The sequence below is a fragment of the Magnolia sinica genome, unplaced genomic scaffold, assembly GCF_029962835.1.
Source record: "Magnolia sinica isolate HGM2019 unplaced genomic scaffold, MsV1 ctg213, whole genome shotgun sequence".
NCBI lineage: Eukaryota > Viridiplantae > Streptophyta > Magnoliopsida > Magnoliales > Magnoliaceae > Magnolia > Magnolia sinica.
In genome coordinates this window covers 162647-182115 of record NW_026682779.1, presented here as the reverse complement: position 1 = coordinate 182115, position 19469 = coordinate 162647, and the positions used below count along the sequence as shown (strand labels likewise).

The window sequence follows — 19469 nt, the reverse complement described above, 5'->3', positions numbered from 1 at the left end:
GTTATCATGTAAACTATGATATTAACACATAACCAATATGTGTAAAAGCAGTCCTATGCAGCATGACATGAAACAAAACGCTTGAATCCTAAATTCATTAACAGTTCATATTCTCTCATTGAATTGCCCACAACACTTTTCCATCATCGGATGAACTATCATTTTCACTAGATTTTCTTGGGAACCTTTTAAATTTATTGCTTGATCATGGAAATTAAGCTAAGGACTTTCCTCATTTGTGTTTTTAAATCTATAATTATTTTGTAAATGGATCCTTTTTCTTTGGTTCTAACACTTCACTTCTTTTTTGTACCATTTTTCGTGAATCATATTGGATCTTTTTTCATCTCTCCCACTAGTTCTTCTTGCAATAGATCTTTAAAATTTTTTTTTTTAACATCATCGAATCATCAGAGGACCCCATGATTATTTTTATAAAATTCTTTGGCAATAAGCAATGTGCCTTTTGGAAAAAAAAGAAAAAAGAAAAAAGAAAAAGCAATGTGCATATAGCCGATTCTATATTGAGATCTAGACCATTGCTAAGATCCATAATAAAACCATCTAACAAATCTGACATCTAACAAATTAACAAAGGTAAAGAGCTATGTTTTCTTTATCATCAATTTTTAATCTCCTGTTGCCAGTCCACTAACCAAAGTATTGAACTCATTCAAATGTTCTTACAAAGATGAGCTTTCATATTCAAGAGGTTCAACTTCAATTAGACAAAAGTCTTATGCAATAAAGACTTCCTTTTGTACACGTTCTGTAACTTGTACCACAAAATTTTATTGGTAGTTTAATTACATATATTAAATATATTTGAATAATCTAGTGCAAGAAACAGATATGCCATACCCTATTAGTTTTTCCCCTAAAAAACTCCATCTTCATTGTATGCATGCTTCTTTTCCTTTCTTCTAATTGTGATTTTGCAACCCTTCTTTACCAACACTACATTTACTTTAACTTGGGAAATGTGTAACTCAAATTGTTGAAGTTTGATACTTTTGAGTCTAGGAAAACTTGATCCTTTCATCAAAAACATAGGCAATATAAACACCAATGCTAATGTTGCGAAGCTGCCTCTCAACTTATAGATACCAATTGTTGCAAAAATCCTGAACACAATCAATGCAGATGAAATAAAGGTAGGAAATAAAAGAGCATAAAAAAAATGAGGCAATATATAAGGATTTACATTGTTTGATGAGAATGCCTACCATGTGGCAAGGAAAAGGTTTTTTTCTTCACTAATCAAGAGAAAATAGAGAATATAAGAGTTGTTTCTCACCCATTCAAAAAGGCACATCCATGCCTCTCATGTACTTGGAAAAAGTATATTTGGAAAACTAAAACTAAAATTATTTAAATTAACACCATAAATTCAAATTAACACCATAAATTCATTTGCAATATTTTCTAGCAGGTTAAAAATAACTACAAATTCCCTCTTAGTGCTAGCTAAGATATTTAGCCAACCATTGTCATAATTGAATTAAATTATAAATTTAAAAAAAAAAAAAAAAAAAAAAAAACTTGAAAAAGAACTTAAAATCGAAAGATTAGAGAAGAAAAATGATTCTGTAGAAGCTCCGCAACCTCTCTCTCTCTCTCTCAAACCAAATAACTAGAGTAAAAGTAAACTAGAACATTAAAAATAACTACAATCTTTACCACTTAGCCATAGTTAAGACATTTAACCAACTATTGTCATAGTTGAACTAAACTCTTTTTTTTTTTTTTTTTTTAAAAAAAACATGAAAAGGAACTTCATCAATTTTAACTAGGCATAGTTTCAGTTCATGGGGCATGGATAAAAAATTGGGCCCATTATTTGCCCTTGGTAGAATGGTGGCATAACACCATCTATGATTAAGATAGTAAGCAAACACCATAGAATTTAGCATATGGATGAATGCCAACCATATTAACCATGTACGTTCCTATAACAACTGGGGTACATTAGGTGGACTTTGAAGTAACATTGTGATTAAGTGGCTTTGTTTTTGAGTAATTTCTTTCCACCATAGCTTTTCACTCTACAAAACTCGTTGTAGTAGCATAAAAGTCAAGCAGTCCAACAAGTTAGTGCATAATTTGGGTGAGTTTAGAGAAAACCTAATGAACCTTGTAACAAAACTCTAACAAGGTCTTTGTTTATGTTAGAAGTGGTAGGTTCATACCTCTACATTTTTCTTTATCAAACCTTGTTACTTTCTAAAACTCAGCCAATACCAAAAAACTTGGTAGGTCATTAGAGCTAGCACAAAACTTGGGCAAGTTTAAGGTAACAAACTGAGTTTAAGGAACTTGTTAGATTTTCACATTGATCCGAGTTGACATAGTGGAGTTCTAAGTTGACTTGATGAGTTTCTAAACAATGCATTAGGTTTAAGGAAAAACAAATGAAATAAAGCGGGTTTGTTATAAGAATACTTGTGCAAATACTTTCTTATAGCCAATTCATTTGCAATATTTTCCAGCAAGTTTTCATTCTTTCCTCTTTCCCTTCACCTTCTAGTTTTGAATTCCTGTTTCACAAATGTATATGATAATATCTTACAGGAAAATGGCAGATGCTGTCCTCAGTGTTATGTTGGATAAATTGGTGTCATTACTTGTAAGCGAAGGTCGTCAACAACTTGAGTTTAATGACCAGTTTGAGGAAACAAAGAAGGAGCTTCAGTACATGCAGAAATATCTCAAGGAAGCTGGTCGGGTGAGGAGAAAAGATAGGAATGAGATTCTCAAGATGGTAATGAGCGACTTAAGAGAGTTGGTATACGATGCTGAAGATGTAATAGCAGATTGCCAGCTTCTATTCCAGAAAAAACGTCAAGGTTGTGCACTCAGTTATATGAGTTATTGCTCTCCCGCCCTTTTGAAAGCCCGTTGTCAGTTGGGAAAGCGGTTGAGTAAAATAAATACAAAGATAAGAGAAGTGAAGTACAGGATGAAGTATTTCTTAGATACAACTCCTCGCCAAACTGGTAAATATGAAGATGGTGGGAATATGCCACTGACCCACCCAATCCTAATGGATGAAGATGAAATGGTAGGATTAGAAGATGACTCGAGGAAGATTAGAAATTGGATCTTAGAAGCTAGTGGGCCATTAACAATGATTGGAATAGTTGGATTGGGGGGAATAGGTAAAACCACACTCGCTCAGAAGATATATAACAGGGAGAGTGCAGAAAATTCTTTTAAGCACTCATTTTTTGTTACTGTTTCTCAAAATTTCAAATTCGACGAATTGCTGAAAAAGATACTGAAGAAACTAAAGGTAGAAGAGAAAGCGCTGATGGGAGATGACGTCCGTGAGCTACTGGTAAGGCTTAAGAGCATATTAGATGAGAAGTACTTCGTAGTTTTGGATGACGTCTGGGGAACAGATGAAGGGGGGTGGTGGTATAGCTTGAAGTCCGCTTTGCCTCGAGTGGAGGGTAGCTGTGTTATTGTTACATCAAGGAATAAGAAGGTTGTTCAATCAATGGGGGCTACTGACATGTGCATACATCATTTGCAAGTTCTCTCGGAAGAAGATAGTTGGTGCTTATTTAGCAAGGTAGCTTTTGCGAGAAATGGAGGTAAGTGCACAAATCCAGATTTGGAGGTCTTGGGAAAGGAGATTGTTAAGGGATGTGGGGGGCTTCCTTTGGCAATCAACATTGTGGGCGGAATGATGTTGGGGAAAGGTGATTCCATCCATGAATGGAAGCAAATATCAAAACACCTAAAGCAGGAGTTGGAAATCAGTAAGAAAGATGAGATGATCATTTCGACACTAGAGTTAAGCTACGAAGAGCTCCCAACACACTTAAAAACTTGCTTCTTGTGTCTTGCCTCACTTCCTGAAGATTATGAAATACCAGTTGCTTACATGGTCGAATTGTGGATTGGTGAAGGTTTTGTTTGGGGAAGAAATGAGAAAACGGCATTTGAGATCGGAGAAGAATGCCTTGCAGAATTATTTAATCGATTTTTGATACTTGGAGGGAATAAAGATGTCTTTGAAAGTCGCTTCACTCATTGCAAAATGCATGATATCGTTCGAGATATGGTTATCAAATTTGCAAGAGAAGAGAGCTTTTTTGTGAGCTTGGAGAGTGGATGTAGGAACGGATCCAGTGTGCAGCCTCGCCGCCTGGGAATTTCAAAGAACACAACAGTAGAGAGCATCCGAAACAGTTCCACCAAGCTGCGGTCATTATTTGGAATGGAAATAGAGAGGAATGAGATCATTGCAAGTGTAAAAGTAGTACTCTGCAAAGTAAGATGGTTGAGGGTGTTATATCTTTCATTGTCAAACACGAAAATCGATGTTGTGGCCAAGAATTGGTTGGGTGGGATAGGGTCATTACAGCACCTCGTTTATCTTAAAATAGAGAATTCTGCCTTAAGAAAGCTCCCCGATTCAATCAGAAATCTTCATAATCTTCAGATTCTATATTTAGGAGACTGCCCGAATTTGGAAATGCTTCCTGTGTCAATCACAACATTGGAGCAACTGACAGCTGTCGAAATCTGTGATTGTCCCTCTTTAGAATGCATGCCGGAAGGGCTTGGAAAGCTTTCAAATCTTGAAAGGTTATTTGGGTTTAAACCAATGAATTTGGGTAGTAAAAATGGATCTGATATTTCGGATCTGAAGAAGTTGACAAGACTCAGAAAACTTTCGATGGACATAAAGTCAGAGAAACAAATAGAAGGGGAATGGAATGTGTTATCAATGCTCTATCATCTGCAATTTCTAGAACTAGACTTTGAGGGCAGTTCTATTGAAAGTGAAGGAGTTGTAAAGAAGATTGACCGTCAGTTTTCTGCTCCTTTAAAATCCCTTAGAGAGTTGCGTCTTTGGGACTACCCAGGAGAAAGCACACCTGCGTGGCTCAGTCCTATTTCCCTTCCCAATCTTCAGTTTCTTTTCATTGGTTGGGGAAGGATTAAGAAGATGGGTCCCAGATTTTGGGACAGTGAGAAGGGGGTATGGAAAGTGGAGGTCTTGGTGCTACAATACTTGGAAGAGATGGAAGAAGAGTGGACGAGGATGCGAAGGGCAATGCCGTCTTTAAGACTCGTGAAGGTTCAAAATTGTCCGAAGCTCAGGTCATTCCCATTGAGCATATGGAGGAAAGAAGAAGAAAACAGGTGAGGGTAGTGTAATTAAAATGTAACCTTCACTTATAATTCCTTTTCTAAATCCTACACCGTTCGTGTCACGAAATCGGATTGCGTACTGAGTTACTCAGTACCCTTTTATCGTACTGAGTAAACTCAGTTGAGCCTACTGTAAATGTATATAGGTTATCCACGCTGTCCATCCGTTTTTCCAGGTCATTTTAGTGGTTGGGTCAAGAATATAATTATGCTCAAAGCTCAAGTGGACCACACCACAGGAAACAGTGGAAATAATGACTTCCACCTTTTGAAACGTTTCTAAGGGTCACAGTGACGTTTATTTGTCATCCAACCTGATCGTAAGATCACAAAGAAATGGATGAAGGGGAACCACAGATAGCAGATTGATCCAAAGCTTCTGTGGGCCCCAAGAAATTTTCAACGTAGAATTTCAATTCACACTGTTTCCGGTGGTGATATATTTGTATTTTCCCTTCATATATGTATGATCGTATTAACTGATTAGATGGCAAATGAACATTACAATGAGCTTAAGGAAGTTTTTAATGGTGGATGTTCAATCAATACTGTTTTCACATGTGATTTCGATATGTTTAATGTTCAGGCTTACGCCCTAAAATAAGATGGTAAAATGGATGGACGGCACGGATAAAACACATACATCATAATAGGGTCATATAGCTAAGACACCAGCTAGCTGACTGATGTTGGGATCACTAGCCAAACTGCATCCCTCTTATAGTGGATCCAAAATATTATTATTATTATTTTTCCATAACAGTTTAGGGCATGGGCCCAAAAATAAGAAAGATCTAAATCGCAAATGAACCACACTACCAAAAAACAGGGGTGATTGAACGAGCACCATTAAAAACTTTCCAGGTCCAACTGTAGTGTTTATTCACTATTCAACCAGTTGATCAAGTCACACATACCTGAATGAAGGGAAAGCACAAATATCAATTTCATTCAAAACTTTTGTGCCCTCAATAAGTTTTTAAGCATATGCATTCAATCACCACTGTTTCATGTCATGTGGTCCACGTAATATTTTGATGTACCTCATTTATGGAATCTTTCCCTAAAATGATCTGAAAAAATGAATGAACGGTGTGGATAAAACACATACCCCATGGTAGGGCCCACAGAGCACGTCCGGTAGATACTGGCTATGACTCCGTCAGTCTCCGAACTACCCACTCAAACTCCTCTCATGAATGGAATCGGATTGCGTACTGAGTCACTCAGTACTCTTTTATCCTACTGAGTCAACTCAGTTGGGCCTACTATGAATGTATGTGGGTTATCCACACTGTCCATCCGTTTTTTCTATATCATTTTAGTGGTTGAGTCCAAAATGTAAGTATGCCCAAACCTTAAGTGGACCACACCAAAGGAAACAGTGGGAATAATGACTTCCACTGTTGAAACATTTCTAGGGTCCACAGTTATGTTTATTTGTCATCCAACCTGTTCATAAGATCACATAGACATGGATGAAGGGAAAACACAAAAATCAGTTCGATCCAAAACTTCTGTGGGCCCCAAAAAGTTTCAATGGTAGAATTTCAATTCACACTGTTTCCCATGGTGAGGTCCACTTGAGATTTGTATATATTTCATTTTTGGGCTCAAGTCCTCAAATTATCTATTAAAATGGATGGACAGAGTAGATAAAATATTTAAATCACGGTGGAACCCACAGAGTTTACTAAGTACGCAATCCGCTTCCTGAATGAATCCCAATGAACTTTTGTTTTTTTTTTAATTTACTTTCTGTAAAAATTAGCACCATAGATGAGCCCCGACAATACCTTTTTCTTCTTTTTTTTTCCTGCCCGAAAACTTAGCTCACCAAAGGCAATTTTTAGTGTACAGTTGGTTTTTAAATGAAAATACTCATGCCCATTAGAGTAAAGCTGTTGGAAAAATTAGAAATATTTTTGTGTTTCTAAGTTCATCCATACGAATAGAGGTATACTTTACTTAAGGTTTTTTTCAGGTCCAATGAAAAAAGGTGGGTAGTATATTGGGTCTATACGACACAAAATCCCTTACTTTTTTTTTTTTTAGTCAGAGCTTCTAGTTTCAGGCACATGTAGAGCCATGCACATCCAACACATGGGTGCACGTGAATATTTGAAACACGTGTGAGATCTGAGTTTTTCATTGGATAAAATTATTGGATTTTATGTTTATATAAAAGAAATTAATGGTTGACTTTTTTTTTTTCTTCTAACCATTTATTTGAGCGTCTAAACATTGTATTGCACCAGATAGGAAGCCACCAACACTTTTGAAAGACCGGCTACATGTTTGATACTCTGGCCACTAGCCACGTTTGAAACTTGATACACGGGCATTTAGAAATCGTACACATGGCATTACCTGACATTATACTTTGTGAGACTAATGTTTCCATAAATATTGAAATAACACTTGTCTGTTGCAATAAGGACATTATATATATGTGTGTGTGTGTGTAGTCATTGAAATAAATGTTGGCCAATTTAATTGTCGGATAATCTAATCAGTTAAGTGCCAGATTATTCATGATGACAATTTGCCAACGTATTGAAGATTTTCTCAAAGCATTGTCTTTCGAATTGAAATTTAATTCCAGAGCTTTCATTTTTGGTAATTTAGAATATGGCCATAATTCAATTTATGATTTTAAGCCATTTATAATTCTTTTGAAAACCTACTTTTCAAATTATTAACGATTGGATTCAAATGTCAGGTTGCTACAACACTGACACGCTGGAATTCTGAAGAATCTAATTACTAGAAACAGATATAATTATCAAAATTCCCAATTGCTAAACCACTCCTAAATTCTTTTGACGACGCCTCTAACCACTCTTCCATCCTGCTCTATCTACCTCTGTGGTCCCTCTCTCTTTGAAGCTGCAAGTGCTTGTGGGGTCCATGGAGCATAAATTACCCATTTAATGACCTCTCATGAATCTCTCACAATATTATTATTATTTTTTAAATTCTCAAATCTTATAATAAGATGATGTTATGTATGTGCTCATGGTCAGGAGGTATGCTATTACGTGCATATAGTGCTCCCATTGTCTTTGAAGCTGCGCATGCCGCCCTAGAAGAAGGTGAAGGTATGTTGTTTTTTTTTTTTTCCCCCTTCAATTCTCTGAATGCTCTTTGCAAAACATTTTTAGCTCAAATACATTCACCTATTCTTAGCTGCTCAGTGAACATCACAGATCCCTCACATGTTTTGTATGTCCACATGTGTAGGGAGTCACCATTTTTGTGTCCATTTTTTATACACCCATTGATTCAATAAATACCTCCATCCCTTCTGCTTTTAGTCATGCAATAATACTAATTGAAAGTAGACATTATGGGTGTATTTTTATTGGTCCTAGAATGCTCAGGTATTGTCTTAGATTGATGTGAACCGTTCATGTTCTTACAACTACCACATGGACATGCTGCTTTCAACCTTTGAGTCTTGAATTTGAACATGTCTTTTAAAAAAAAATAAAAATTACTTTTCATATTCCATGTTTCCCTTCATACACAGTCATCCAAAACAAACTTAATTTCTTCAAATGGCCCTTTAGCATATCAACATAACTTGATCGGTTCATATCATCTTTAAGATGAAATTCAGTTGTGGAAAACCCCCATACGATAACTGTAGTAGGAGGCCACAGTACCTTATCAAAATCTTTGCTGTAGTAACAAGTTGGACAATATTTCATTTCTTTTACTGTGGTTGATATGGCAGAGCTGGTGGAACTGGAATAAGATACAGAGACCTCTCCATATTACACATTGAGAGGAGTGATGTGTCAATTCAATACGCTGGTTTATATTGCCCCTGTCGTGGATGGAAAATGATTAGAAATACAAAAATTGAATTATCCTGGCCATCTGATTGGTGTGAAAGTAAATGGTTAATGGATCACATTTGGTTATATATATATATATATATATATATATATATATATATATCTCCTAATAGATGGACAGTCTCATTAATGCATGGCCATAAGTCATGTAAAGTAGAGAGATGGCGCTGCCGCATTCTGATTCTAATGGCTCTGCCTTGTCAACTTTCTTGTTTTGTTAATATTTCCTTTTGTAGTGGTATGCCTACGAGTACAACTACTTTATGTATAGTACATATATTTTATTTTATTTTTCAAATTTGTGATTTTCATATATAATGGTAAAAGAGTTATACAACTTGCAAAGATGGGCCTCATAACAAAATAAGCAGGCCCACTTGCCAGGAAAGGGAATGCACAAGCACTGCATATCTACTTTTTGTATAGTACATAATGATGGTATGAATATGCGATGGAATGTAAGGCAACTCATCTGGTGGGCTCCACATTTAGGATATAAATAAATAAATTATTTAGAAAAGCATAGTAATGACTCAAATGCCCTACTCATTGGCGGATTCTTCTGGTCAATCACTATCTTTGGAGTTCATTTTAGGACATGAGCCAGAAAGTAAGGCAGATTCAAAACTGGAAGGGCTGCAGGAAAGGAAATCATGCAGTTCCATGATTAAAATTTTCATGGCACCACATAAATTGTAGATCAGGCTAATATTTTTGTATCTTCAGTTCATCTCAATAGAAATGACCTTATGAATGGTTTGGATGGCATATAAACACCACGGTGGCCCTCATAGAGGTTTTAACTGTAGGCATTTTCCTACCAACTTTTTCCTATCATGCAGCCCACTTTAGTTTTGGAGCTGTTTCATTTTTGGGCTCATGTCCTAACATAAGCGGCCAAAAACGGATGGACAGAGTGGATTTCTCACAAACATCATGGTAGGCCCCACTTAGCTTTTGATAAGAGAAACTTTCTGCCGTGGGTGCGTCCCCCAATAAATTCCTTATTGAGTGATTTGATAACAGGTACATTTGCTATTAACTCAAAATTAAACTAGTGGAAGCAGTGTCTCTAAGTTATAGCTAAAAACAAAATTGGTCCAGCCAACTTAACTTCTAATTCAGCAACACTTGTTTGTTAAAATAGGATCATTTGAATTTATTTATATTTAATTTTAGTTGTCCAGTAAATTTCACCAATTTGATAGTTAGATAATAAGATAAGCTTAAAATTGTATTTATCGTAATCTAACTAGTACACTTAATTTGGGCAGTTTAATTTGAAAAACTGAAATGCTATATATGCAAGTGGATGGTGAAGATGAAAATAATCACTAGTTTTCCCTCTTGCATGGCTGCTTGAGTTTTGAATCCACCTAACTTTTGGTCTCTTGTCCTAAAATGATTTGGAAAAATAGATGGACATTGTGAATTTCTCACAAAATCACAGTGGGCCACACCTAGCATCTCAGCCCAGGAAGCGCTTTCACAGGAAATCCACGTCCAGCAACACTTGTCTGGCATGGATTGTACACCGACACTGGCAGTACAAAGGTCATTACCGGACAGTGCAATGTAGGCCCACATAATGTATGTATGTATTTCATCCACGCCATCCATGACTTTAGATTATTTTTTTAGGCCATAACCTAAAAATGAGGTAGGTCAAAATCTCATGTGGATCACACCATGTGAAAACAGCGCTGATTGAATGCCCCACCATTAAATATTTCCTAGGGTCCAATCTAATGTATATTTTCCATCTAACTTGTCAATTAGATCACACGAAGCTGAAGAAGGTAAAACACAAATATCAGCTTTATTCAAAACTTCTAGTATCAAGAAGTTTTTAATGGTGGGCGTTTAATCACCACTTGGACAGGTTTATTAGCCTGAGTTTTGGAGCTGACTCAATTTTTTTTGACTCATGCCCTGAAATGAACTGAAAAATTGGATGAACAACATACATAAAACACATACATCATCGTGCAGCCCACAGAGCACTGTCCTTGTTTTTTTCCCTAATTCATAGGTGGACCCCGACATTTTGGGTCGATGACCTCTAATGGGATGCCTCACCTAACGAACAGCGTAAATCTCTCTCACACGTGTGCCATGCTGCAAGTGTACTATGAATTACCCATTCAATAACCTCTCATGAATCCCTTACAAATTTTAAATATTATTACTATTATTCTCATATCTTGTAATAAGATGAGGTATGCTACGTCCTGTGGTCAGGTCTTCGAATTTCACGCGCACACAGTGCTTCCATCCTCTATGAAGTTCCATCTACCACCGAAGAAGAAAAAGAAGGTATTTTTCTTTTTCCTTTTTCGATTGTTGCCCACATGCTCTTCGCCCAACAACATTTATATCTCCAAAACATTCACCTCAACTGCTCCATGAATATAACAGATTCCACACATGTTTTGTATGTCCACACGTGTAGGAAATCACCATCAGTTCTGCTTTTTAAATTGATTTGAACTGGTCATATTCTTACTGCTACTTTCTTGTAATCATGCATAATTGATCATCTAACCTTTGAATCTTGACTTGAACATGACTCATTGAAAAAATTAGTTTTCAATATTTCATTTTCCTCTCCATACACAATCATTCAAAGCAAATTTTCTTCAAATGGCCATTTTAGCACATAATCCAAAACTTCAGACTTGATCAGTTCATATCATCATCCAAGATGCAATCTGGAGGTGGAAAACCCCTATATGGTAAATGTGGTAGGGATACACGGGACCCTATCAAAATCCTCATTGTGGTAACAGGTCAGATGATATTTCATTTTTTTACTATGGTTGATGAATCTAGATCCTCTGCTAATCACAGACAAGCATTTCTTGTTTTTCTGCATTGTGATTGGCCCAGATCATCCATGACGTTGTTAGCACTGCTGCATTAAATGCAGTCTGTTATGACGGGACCCAATTAATTGCAACCAACAGAAAATTACTGTTTGTGTCAAACAGAAGATCGACTCAATGGTTAGAAATCCCTAAATGGTAGATTCCAAACCAATGGTGGAAGAGAAAAAGGCTTCATGGCCCACATTTTGGAGAAGAGGAGAAGAAATTTAGGCTCGGTTTGTCTAACAAATTTTTTTTTATGAGTCCTACTAGCTGGACAGTCTCAAGTGTGTTCATTTAATAGAATCGGATTTGATGAAGCCAGGGAAATACCAAGTTTTAAAATTTCTTTGCAGTCAACTGACTTTCTCGGTTCTCATTTCCTAAGGCTAGTTGATAGCATTTCAACCATTTTCTATACAAGAATCCAGTAATCAATTTGTATAGTTGCAGCTACCAGAAGTTACAGTTCAGGTTTAGGCTATTTTTGCCTTAGATAGAGCTTTCCTGCATGATTTCTTTTGATCATGGCCGTCCATTAAGTTATGTCACTTGTTCTACATTAATCATCAATTAGTCTAATTTTTCAAGAAAGCCTTGAAGAGTTTCACTAGCCCTGATGAACAGTTTGAATGGGTGATGGAAATGCCAATGAGGTGATTGCAACGATAACCCACCCTCCAGTGGGTTACACCACCATTATAACAGGACACCTTTAAATATCTAGCCAGTCCAACTATCGAGTGGCCCCACATGAATTTGAAGGTTTTTGGGCAGTTGTCCATTAGTTGTCCATTGTTCTGTATGGTGTGGCCCACCTAGTGATTGGATTGGTCTGTCTTTTAAGGCACCCTATTTCACAGTGGGGGTGTGACCCTACAGGACAGTTTTCATGCCATGATACACCTCATATGCAGATGCACAACCTATTTATTTACCACTAATTGGGTTTATAACGATTACAGTTATGCCGAAGATGGATATTTGGTGTTTGGTACAATAGTTATAAATTGGTGTTTGTTTCACTTTGAGTTTAATCCAACTGCTTTCTCTATGAAGGACCAGAGATACAAGAGATTTCATCTACATAGCTCCAGCAAAGGCAATTTATATCATCTAGAGGCAACCCATCATCCAACAATGTATACAGCTCATCTTGTGGTTTCTTGCTTTTAACTTCCTATGTCCATTAATAAATTTGTGAACTCCTGTTCTTTCTGCCAGATGGGCAAAAGATTTTACTTTCTTTCTATAATATGTATATTTGTAGCCAATTGACCTTTGTAATTAATATTTTCTGATACGTGGGGACCGACATACTCCCTTGTCATCTATTCAAAGTTTCACTATAAGATACATTTCATTGATAATGTTTGCAGAGTTATAGAGTATTTTTTAAAGATTTAAATTGAATATTGAGAATATCTTTGAGCGCATAATCAGAAGTATTCAAACTCATGATAGTGGTCAATACAAGAAATTCAAAACCTTTCTTGAAACACATGGCAATACTCACCGTTTCTCTGTGCTCATACTCATGAGCAAAAGGTCTAGTTGATTCTCTACGGTGGCAAATGCCCCCATCCCACCTCTTACACCATTCAATGCTATCGTTGTATATAGTAAATCTTCATGGAAAATACTTTTTGATTATCAATTTCTTTAAGATTGGGGCTATGAATCTCTCTTGAATGTTTCTTTCAATTGATACCAATAGGCTGTGGGCGCACCTCCTGACATGTCATTTGCAATGGAACTAAGTTTCCTTTCCCATCATTACTGCCAGACATGAAAACACACGTAGGCGAGAATACATGTTAGGAACCAACCTTGAGATTGATTTCCATATGATCAATCAACACCTGCACCATTGGTGTGGCCCACCTGATTAGCGGATTGGCTTACTTTTTGTGCTTGGTACACATCATGTAGGGTTGTACCAGTTGGGCTGGTTGGATCTCATGCACACACCATATAGGCCACAATAGCTAGGCAACGTCCCTGTTGTCATGGCACTGGAACCGTGTGGAAGCTTCTGAGATTAATAAACCTAATTAGCCATGTGTGGCCCCACCATCATGGTTATTGAAACTAGACCAGCTCCTTGGCTCATTAACATATCCTCAGACATAAATGGTGATTTTTTTACCTGACTACTTACACCTTGTAGGGCCCACAAAATCACCTGCTTTCACAATTGTGGGACCTATACTTGGCAGATTGGGTTAATTTCATGATCAGGCCTGAACCCAAACCATGTTCTCATTAACCAAGCTCACTCCTGACTCTTGTCAGGCCTAATCTGAAAGCCAGATCATCTGGCTCAGTCCCTTGGCATTCCTAAATGTGTGGTGGTTGCAATAGATACATAGATTAAATGGAGCATATCTCAAAAACCACACATTTTATAAATCTAAAATGAATGGATTAAAAGGAAATCAAAGTCTCTCTCCGCATGAATTTATTAAAAAAAAAAAAACTATTTCACTCATCTGAGTGACTCAGTTCGAGTAATCAACACCGATCTCTCATGTCCTCAAGTTACCAAGTGACTCAGTTAATTAGACTAAGTTTTGAGTGATCCCCTGACCAGTGGCAGATCTGGTCCCACTCAGCTGGAGGTGCATTTGGAGTCCATTGGGTTGGACCCAGGTCAAGGACCAGGTAAAAGCATGTGGGGATCTTCTCACCCTACATGCAAAACAGGGAATTATACAACTGGGTCCATCCAACTACTGGACCCTAATATGGCTGGCTCATGCTACAAAAATTAAACCTATTGATAGTTATATTCATTACTTCTTTACAATTTACTCCAAAGATTATTTAACAATTAAATATTTTAGTTTTCTACCATTGCTTTGATGTCCGCCAAACGAATGGACAGAAATTTAGTAGGTATGGCTTTTAATAATGGACCCAATTGGCACATCACCCTACAATGCAAACCTTGCTCTACCATATTCCAGTTATTCCGTCTCTACACTGAAAAGAAAAATCTGGTTTTTTGTGGATTAACCATATTAATTAAAGGATGTTCTCCAGTCCGACTGGTTGACCACATGCTACAATCCACCCAGCCTATAAATTCCAATTTATTAAATGCATTTTACATCCATCCATACCAATAGGTTGGCCCCACCCTTAAGATCACCTGGTGAAAAAAGTAGCCATGTATACTCATTAGATGGGCTACTCCATTAATAAATAGAAAAATAAAAATATGGTCCATTGGATGAGTGAATATTACTGATTTTTGTGCCAGATGATATTCATGATAGGACTAACCTACTGAATGAGTTGGATGTGGCACAAACATAAAAGGCTGAAGTTTATCTGCTGGTGGACTTATTTTCCCACTGGTTGGACTTGACACCTTCTATTATTCAAGTAGAATGTCAATTTGTGAGGTTAAGTGATTCTTATTTAAGTAGAAAGTCCCCAGTCCAACTTGGCTGGATAAACTCCAATCTATTAAGCACAGTGAGATGGGTAGATTACATGCGTACACCTCAGGTGAAATCCCAGCCGATCATCTGGGGTCCCTTTAAAAAGTGCTTTATACGTTGGCTTGGCCATTTCCAATCTATTTGAGTTTCCGACTGTTGCAAAAGCCATCTTTCCTCAGCCTCTTTTTACAAAATTTCCATTGATTTAGGTATGCTTCTTTCTACTATATTATGATCACTTGTCAAGGGAAGGGATATCTCATACGGGTAACATCTCACACGCAGCTAGCTGTGTATGGGAATACCGTACAATTAGCTGCCTGCGGGGGCTTCAGGAAATACAACCCCCACAAAGAGTTGTCTCACTGTGAAAACGGGATGATTCTAAAATCAGTCAGTCCATTCATCAGGTCGTCCACACTCTGCACTAAACAAAACAATGGGCACACTGACCTCGGAGGTGTGTTGACATAGCAAAGTTATGTAGGCTCTACAGTGATGTATGTGTTATAACCATACCGTACGTCCATCCATTTTCCAAGAACATTTCAAAGCACGAACCCAAAAAATGAGGCAGATCCGAAGCTGAGGTTTGGATCCATGACTCAGTGGTGGACATACTCTCTCTCAACACTGAGATCATGGGATCCAGTGCCCACTTAGAATAAGTGTAGGTGGGTCGGTACGTGTGAGTGTGTGGGGTGTATGATTCAAAAAGATAAAAAAAGCAGATCCATAGCTCAGGTGGATCCCGCCCATTGCTCAAACTTTCATAATATCCATTATTATGTTTATTTCCCATCCAACATGTTCTTGACGCTACACAATTTTTTTTTTAACAAGCACCCACCTACACACTCACCCACCCTCCCACACCACATGGACCATCGATCCCTGGTTTGTCTTGAAACAAAGTCTATCTACCACTGAGCCATGGAGCCGGACCCAAGTCTATGGTCACGTCGACTTAGATGAAGAAAGAACAAAAATATTGGCTTGGTCCAAAACCTTTGTGGCCACCAAAAGTTTTTAATGGTTGGCGTTCAATCCTTATTATTTTCTATTGTGTGGTCCACTTGAGCTTTGGATCAACCTCTTTTTTAGGCTTATATGCTAAAATGATATGGAAAATTAATGGATGTAGGGTATGGATACAACGCATACATCATGCTGGGGCTGCGGAACTTTGCCACGTTAACACATCTTAGGTGGTGTGTTGCACCATGCCATCTGAGTCCGACAATGCAGATCATGTCCAACCCATACGCTTTTCCATTTTTTTTTCTTTTTAAAGTAAAATGTTCTTTATATGCTTTTTTTTTTTTAAAAAAATACTTCATATGCTGGCTTGGCCAATTCCAATATATTTGAGACCGACTGCAGAAGCCGTCTTCGTTCGTCTTCATCATGCAAGCCCTACAATCGTTCCGGTACGCTTCTGTCAACCACTTTATTATCACTTACAAGGGAAGGAATATCATACGACGGTAACGTCTCACCTGCAACTACCTGTATATGAGAAAACCATGCAGCTAGATTCCTGCAGGAGCATACTGCTAGTTGTATTTAAGAAATCCTACCTGCACAGAAGAGTTATCCCACTGTGAAAACGAGCTGCCTCTAAAATCAGCCGGTCCATTCATCAGGTGGTCCACACTCTACAGCTAAAACAAAATAAAAACAAAAAACAATGCACCACCACCCTTAAACCTCCAAATTCACGTGGTGGCACTTTCTGACGGTAGGATGAGGATGATTTTTGAGCCTTCCCATTTTTATGGTGGGGGCGAATATGATGAACAGGTTAAATTCCATAAACATTCCACGGTACACTAGTTGTATTGTAGGCTCACGGTACAACTAGTTGCTATTACACGTGGCAATCCAAGCATGGACTTGAAAAGTGGATTCATATGAATCCTTTATTGGCAGGCTACCAAACAAGAATCACAGCGATCAGATGATCCCACCCTTTCGATTGCTGGATTATTATTATTATTATTATTTTTTAATGACTGTCCATTTTACAATTCATGGATTGAGTGGTTAGCATCGTCTGAGAAAAGTGTTTATTTGGAAACATAAACAATCCTAGGTCGCTCCTTATTAGTAGATGGATCAAGTTTATGATTGGACCCATTTCTCTCATCTTGGAACTGTTACTTTATCTCTCTCTCTTTTTTTTTTCCTTTCTTCAATTTTCTTTTTACACGCACTCATACCCCTAACCTTGCAATCTTGCATGATATTGATCAAAAGGTTCAATAATTGGATTGATGTGATTCTTGCATCTTTAGCTGATGTTGTTTGATGTTTCCGCAGTCTAACATGTCCCAAAGTCATTAATTCCATTAGATTTGGAAAATATTCCATGTTTAGTGGTGTTTGTTAATGCATAAGAAAGAAAGCGCTCTATAATTTTATGTTGAAATTTTTCTGTGATGGAGTCTAGCTTAATGGGGAATGAAGAATGCGCTGTGTGATTATTATTTTTTTATTTCAAAATTATCCTTTGCGGGAGAGATTTTTCCCGTTGCGTTATACACATCCGAACTTTTAACATGAGGCACTTCTGTGAGCCCACCATGATATATGTGTTTCATCTATTCCATTCATCTATTTTAAAAGATCATTTTAGGGCTTGATACCAAAAATGAGGGGAATATAAATCTCAGGTGGACGACACCATAGGAAAACAATAGCGATTGGATATCCACCATTAAAATTCTCCTAAGGCTCAATGTACTGTTTATTTGACATCCAATCTATTGATTAAGTCATATAGACCCAGATAAAAAAAAAAGAAGAAAAAGATCAGCTTGATCCAAAACTTTTATGGCCCCCAAAAAGTTTTTAACAGTCAACGTTCATTCAACATTGTTTTCCTGTAATGTGGTCCACTTGAGATTGGGATATACCTCATTTTTGGTCTCATACCATAAATGATCTAGAAATATAGATGAACGACATGGATAAAACACATACATCATGGTGGGGCCGACATAGCACCGACCACCAGCCATTGGTTGGTGGCAGGGGAGTGGACGCGGATTAGCTACTGACAGGCTATTCTCGCTACCGAAGTGACGTCACCAAGTTTTGTGGGCCCACTATGATGTATGTGCTTTATCTACACTGTCCATCTATTTAGAAATTTAATTTTAGGGTATGAGTTAAATAATGAGGCAGATCCAAATATATAGTTAACTCCACCACAACAAACAGTGGGGAGATTCATGCCTATCGTTGAAACCTTCCTAAGGCTCACCCTGATTTTTATTTGAAATACAACCTGTTAACAAGTTAACACAGACATGAAAGAAGGGAAAAAACAAATATCAGCTTGATCAAAAACTTTTGGGCCTATTTAAGTTTTTAATGGTGGGTGTCACTCTCCCCACTGTTTTCTGTGGTGAGGTCCACTGGAACTTTGGATTTGACTCATTCTTTGGATCTCTACCTAAAATTATATTTCCAAATGGATGGACGGCGTGGATACAAAACATATATTGTGATGGGGCCCACATAACTTGGTGACATCACTTCAGTAGCGAGTCTCTGCTACTCAACCGGACGCGGAAACAGATTTGCTACTCCCCTGGGATGCGGATTGGCTGGTGTACCTCACACCAGCTATATAGCTGCTGTATTGACGTCAGCAAGTTCTGTGGGTCCCATCATGAGGTATATGTTATATCCAAACAGTCCATCCATTTGGCGAGCTTGTATTAAGGCTTGAGACGAAAAATAAGACTTATTAAACTATCAAGTGGACCACAGTGCAAAAGGCAGCGGGGGATTGAATTTTTACCATTGAAACCCTTTAGTGAGCACGGTTGAAGCATTTTTATAGCCATAAAAGTTTTGTATCGAGTTATATTTTAGGTGTTTTCACTTCATCCAATTGGGAATGACCTCATAAACGGTTTGGATAGCATATAAACATCAAGGTGAGCCTTATTTGAAAGTTTTGTTGCTACTGGTACTCACTCAGCCTACATGACACATAGTAACAATCTTCCTGCTGAGAGGAATTGAGGGCCTTATGAATAATGATATTTTAGTTTTCTATTAAGTATTTTAGTTTATTTGAATTAAATATAATGATTTTATTTTCATTTAGT

General features: G+C 37.4%; 1 protein-coding gene across 1 annotated transcript in view; it reads left to right on the top strand.

The window, feature by feature from the left end:
• Positions 1-5161, top strand: part of LOC131236096 (disease resistance RPP13-like protein 4) — a 97664-nt gene extending 92503 nt beyond the window's left edge. Inside the window, exon 3 of the mRNA XM_058233212.1 lies at positions 2572-5161. Coding sequence (XP_058089195.1) covers positions 2576-5161 — 2586 coding nt within the window. The 5' untranslated portion in view covers positions 2572-2575. The remainder of the gene's footprint in view (positions 1-2571) is intronic.
• Positions 5162-19469: the final 14308 nt, after the last annotated feature.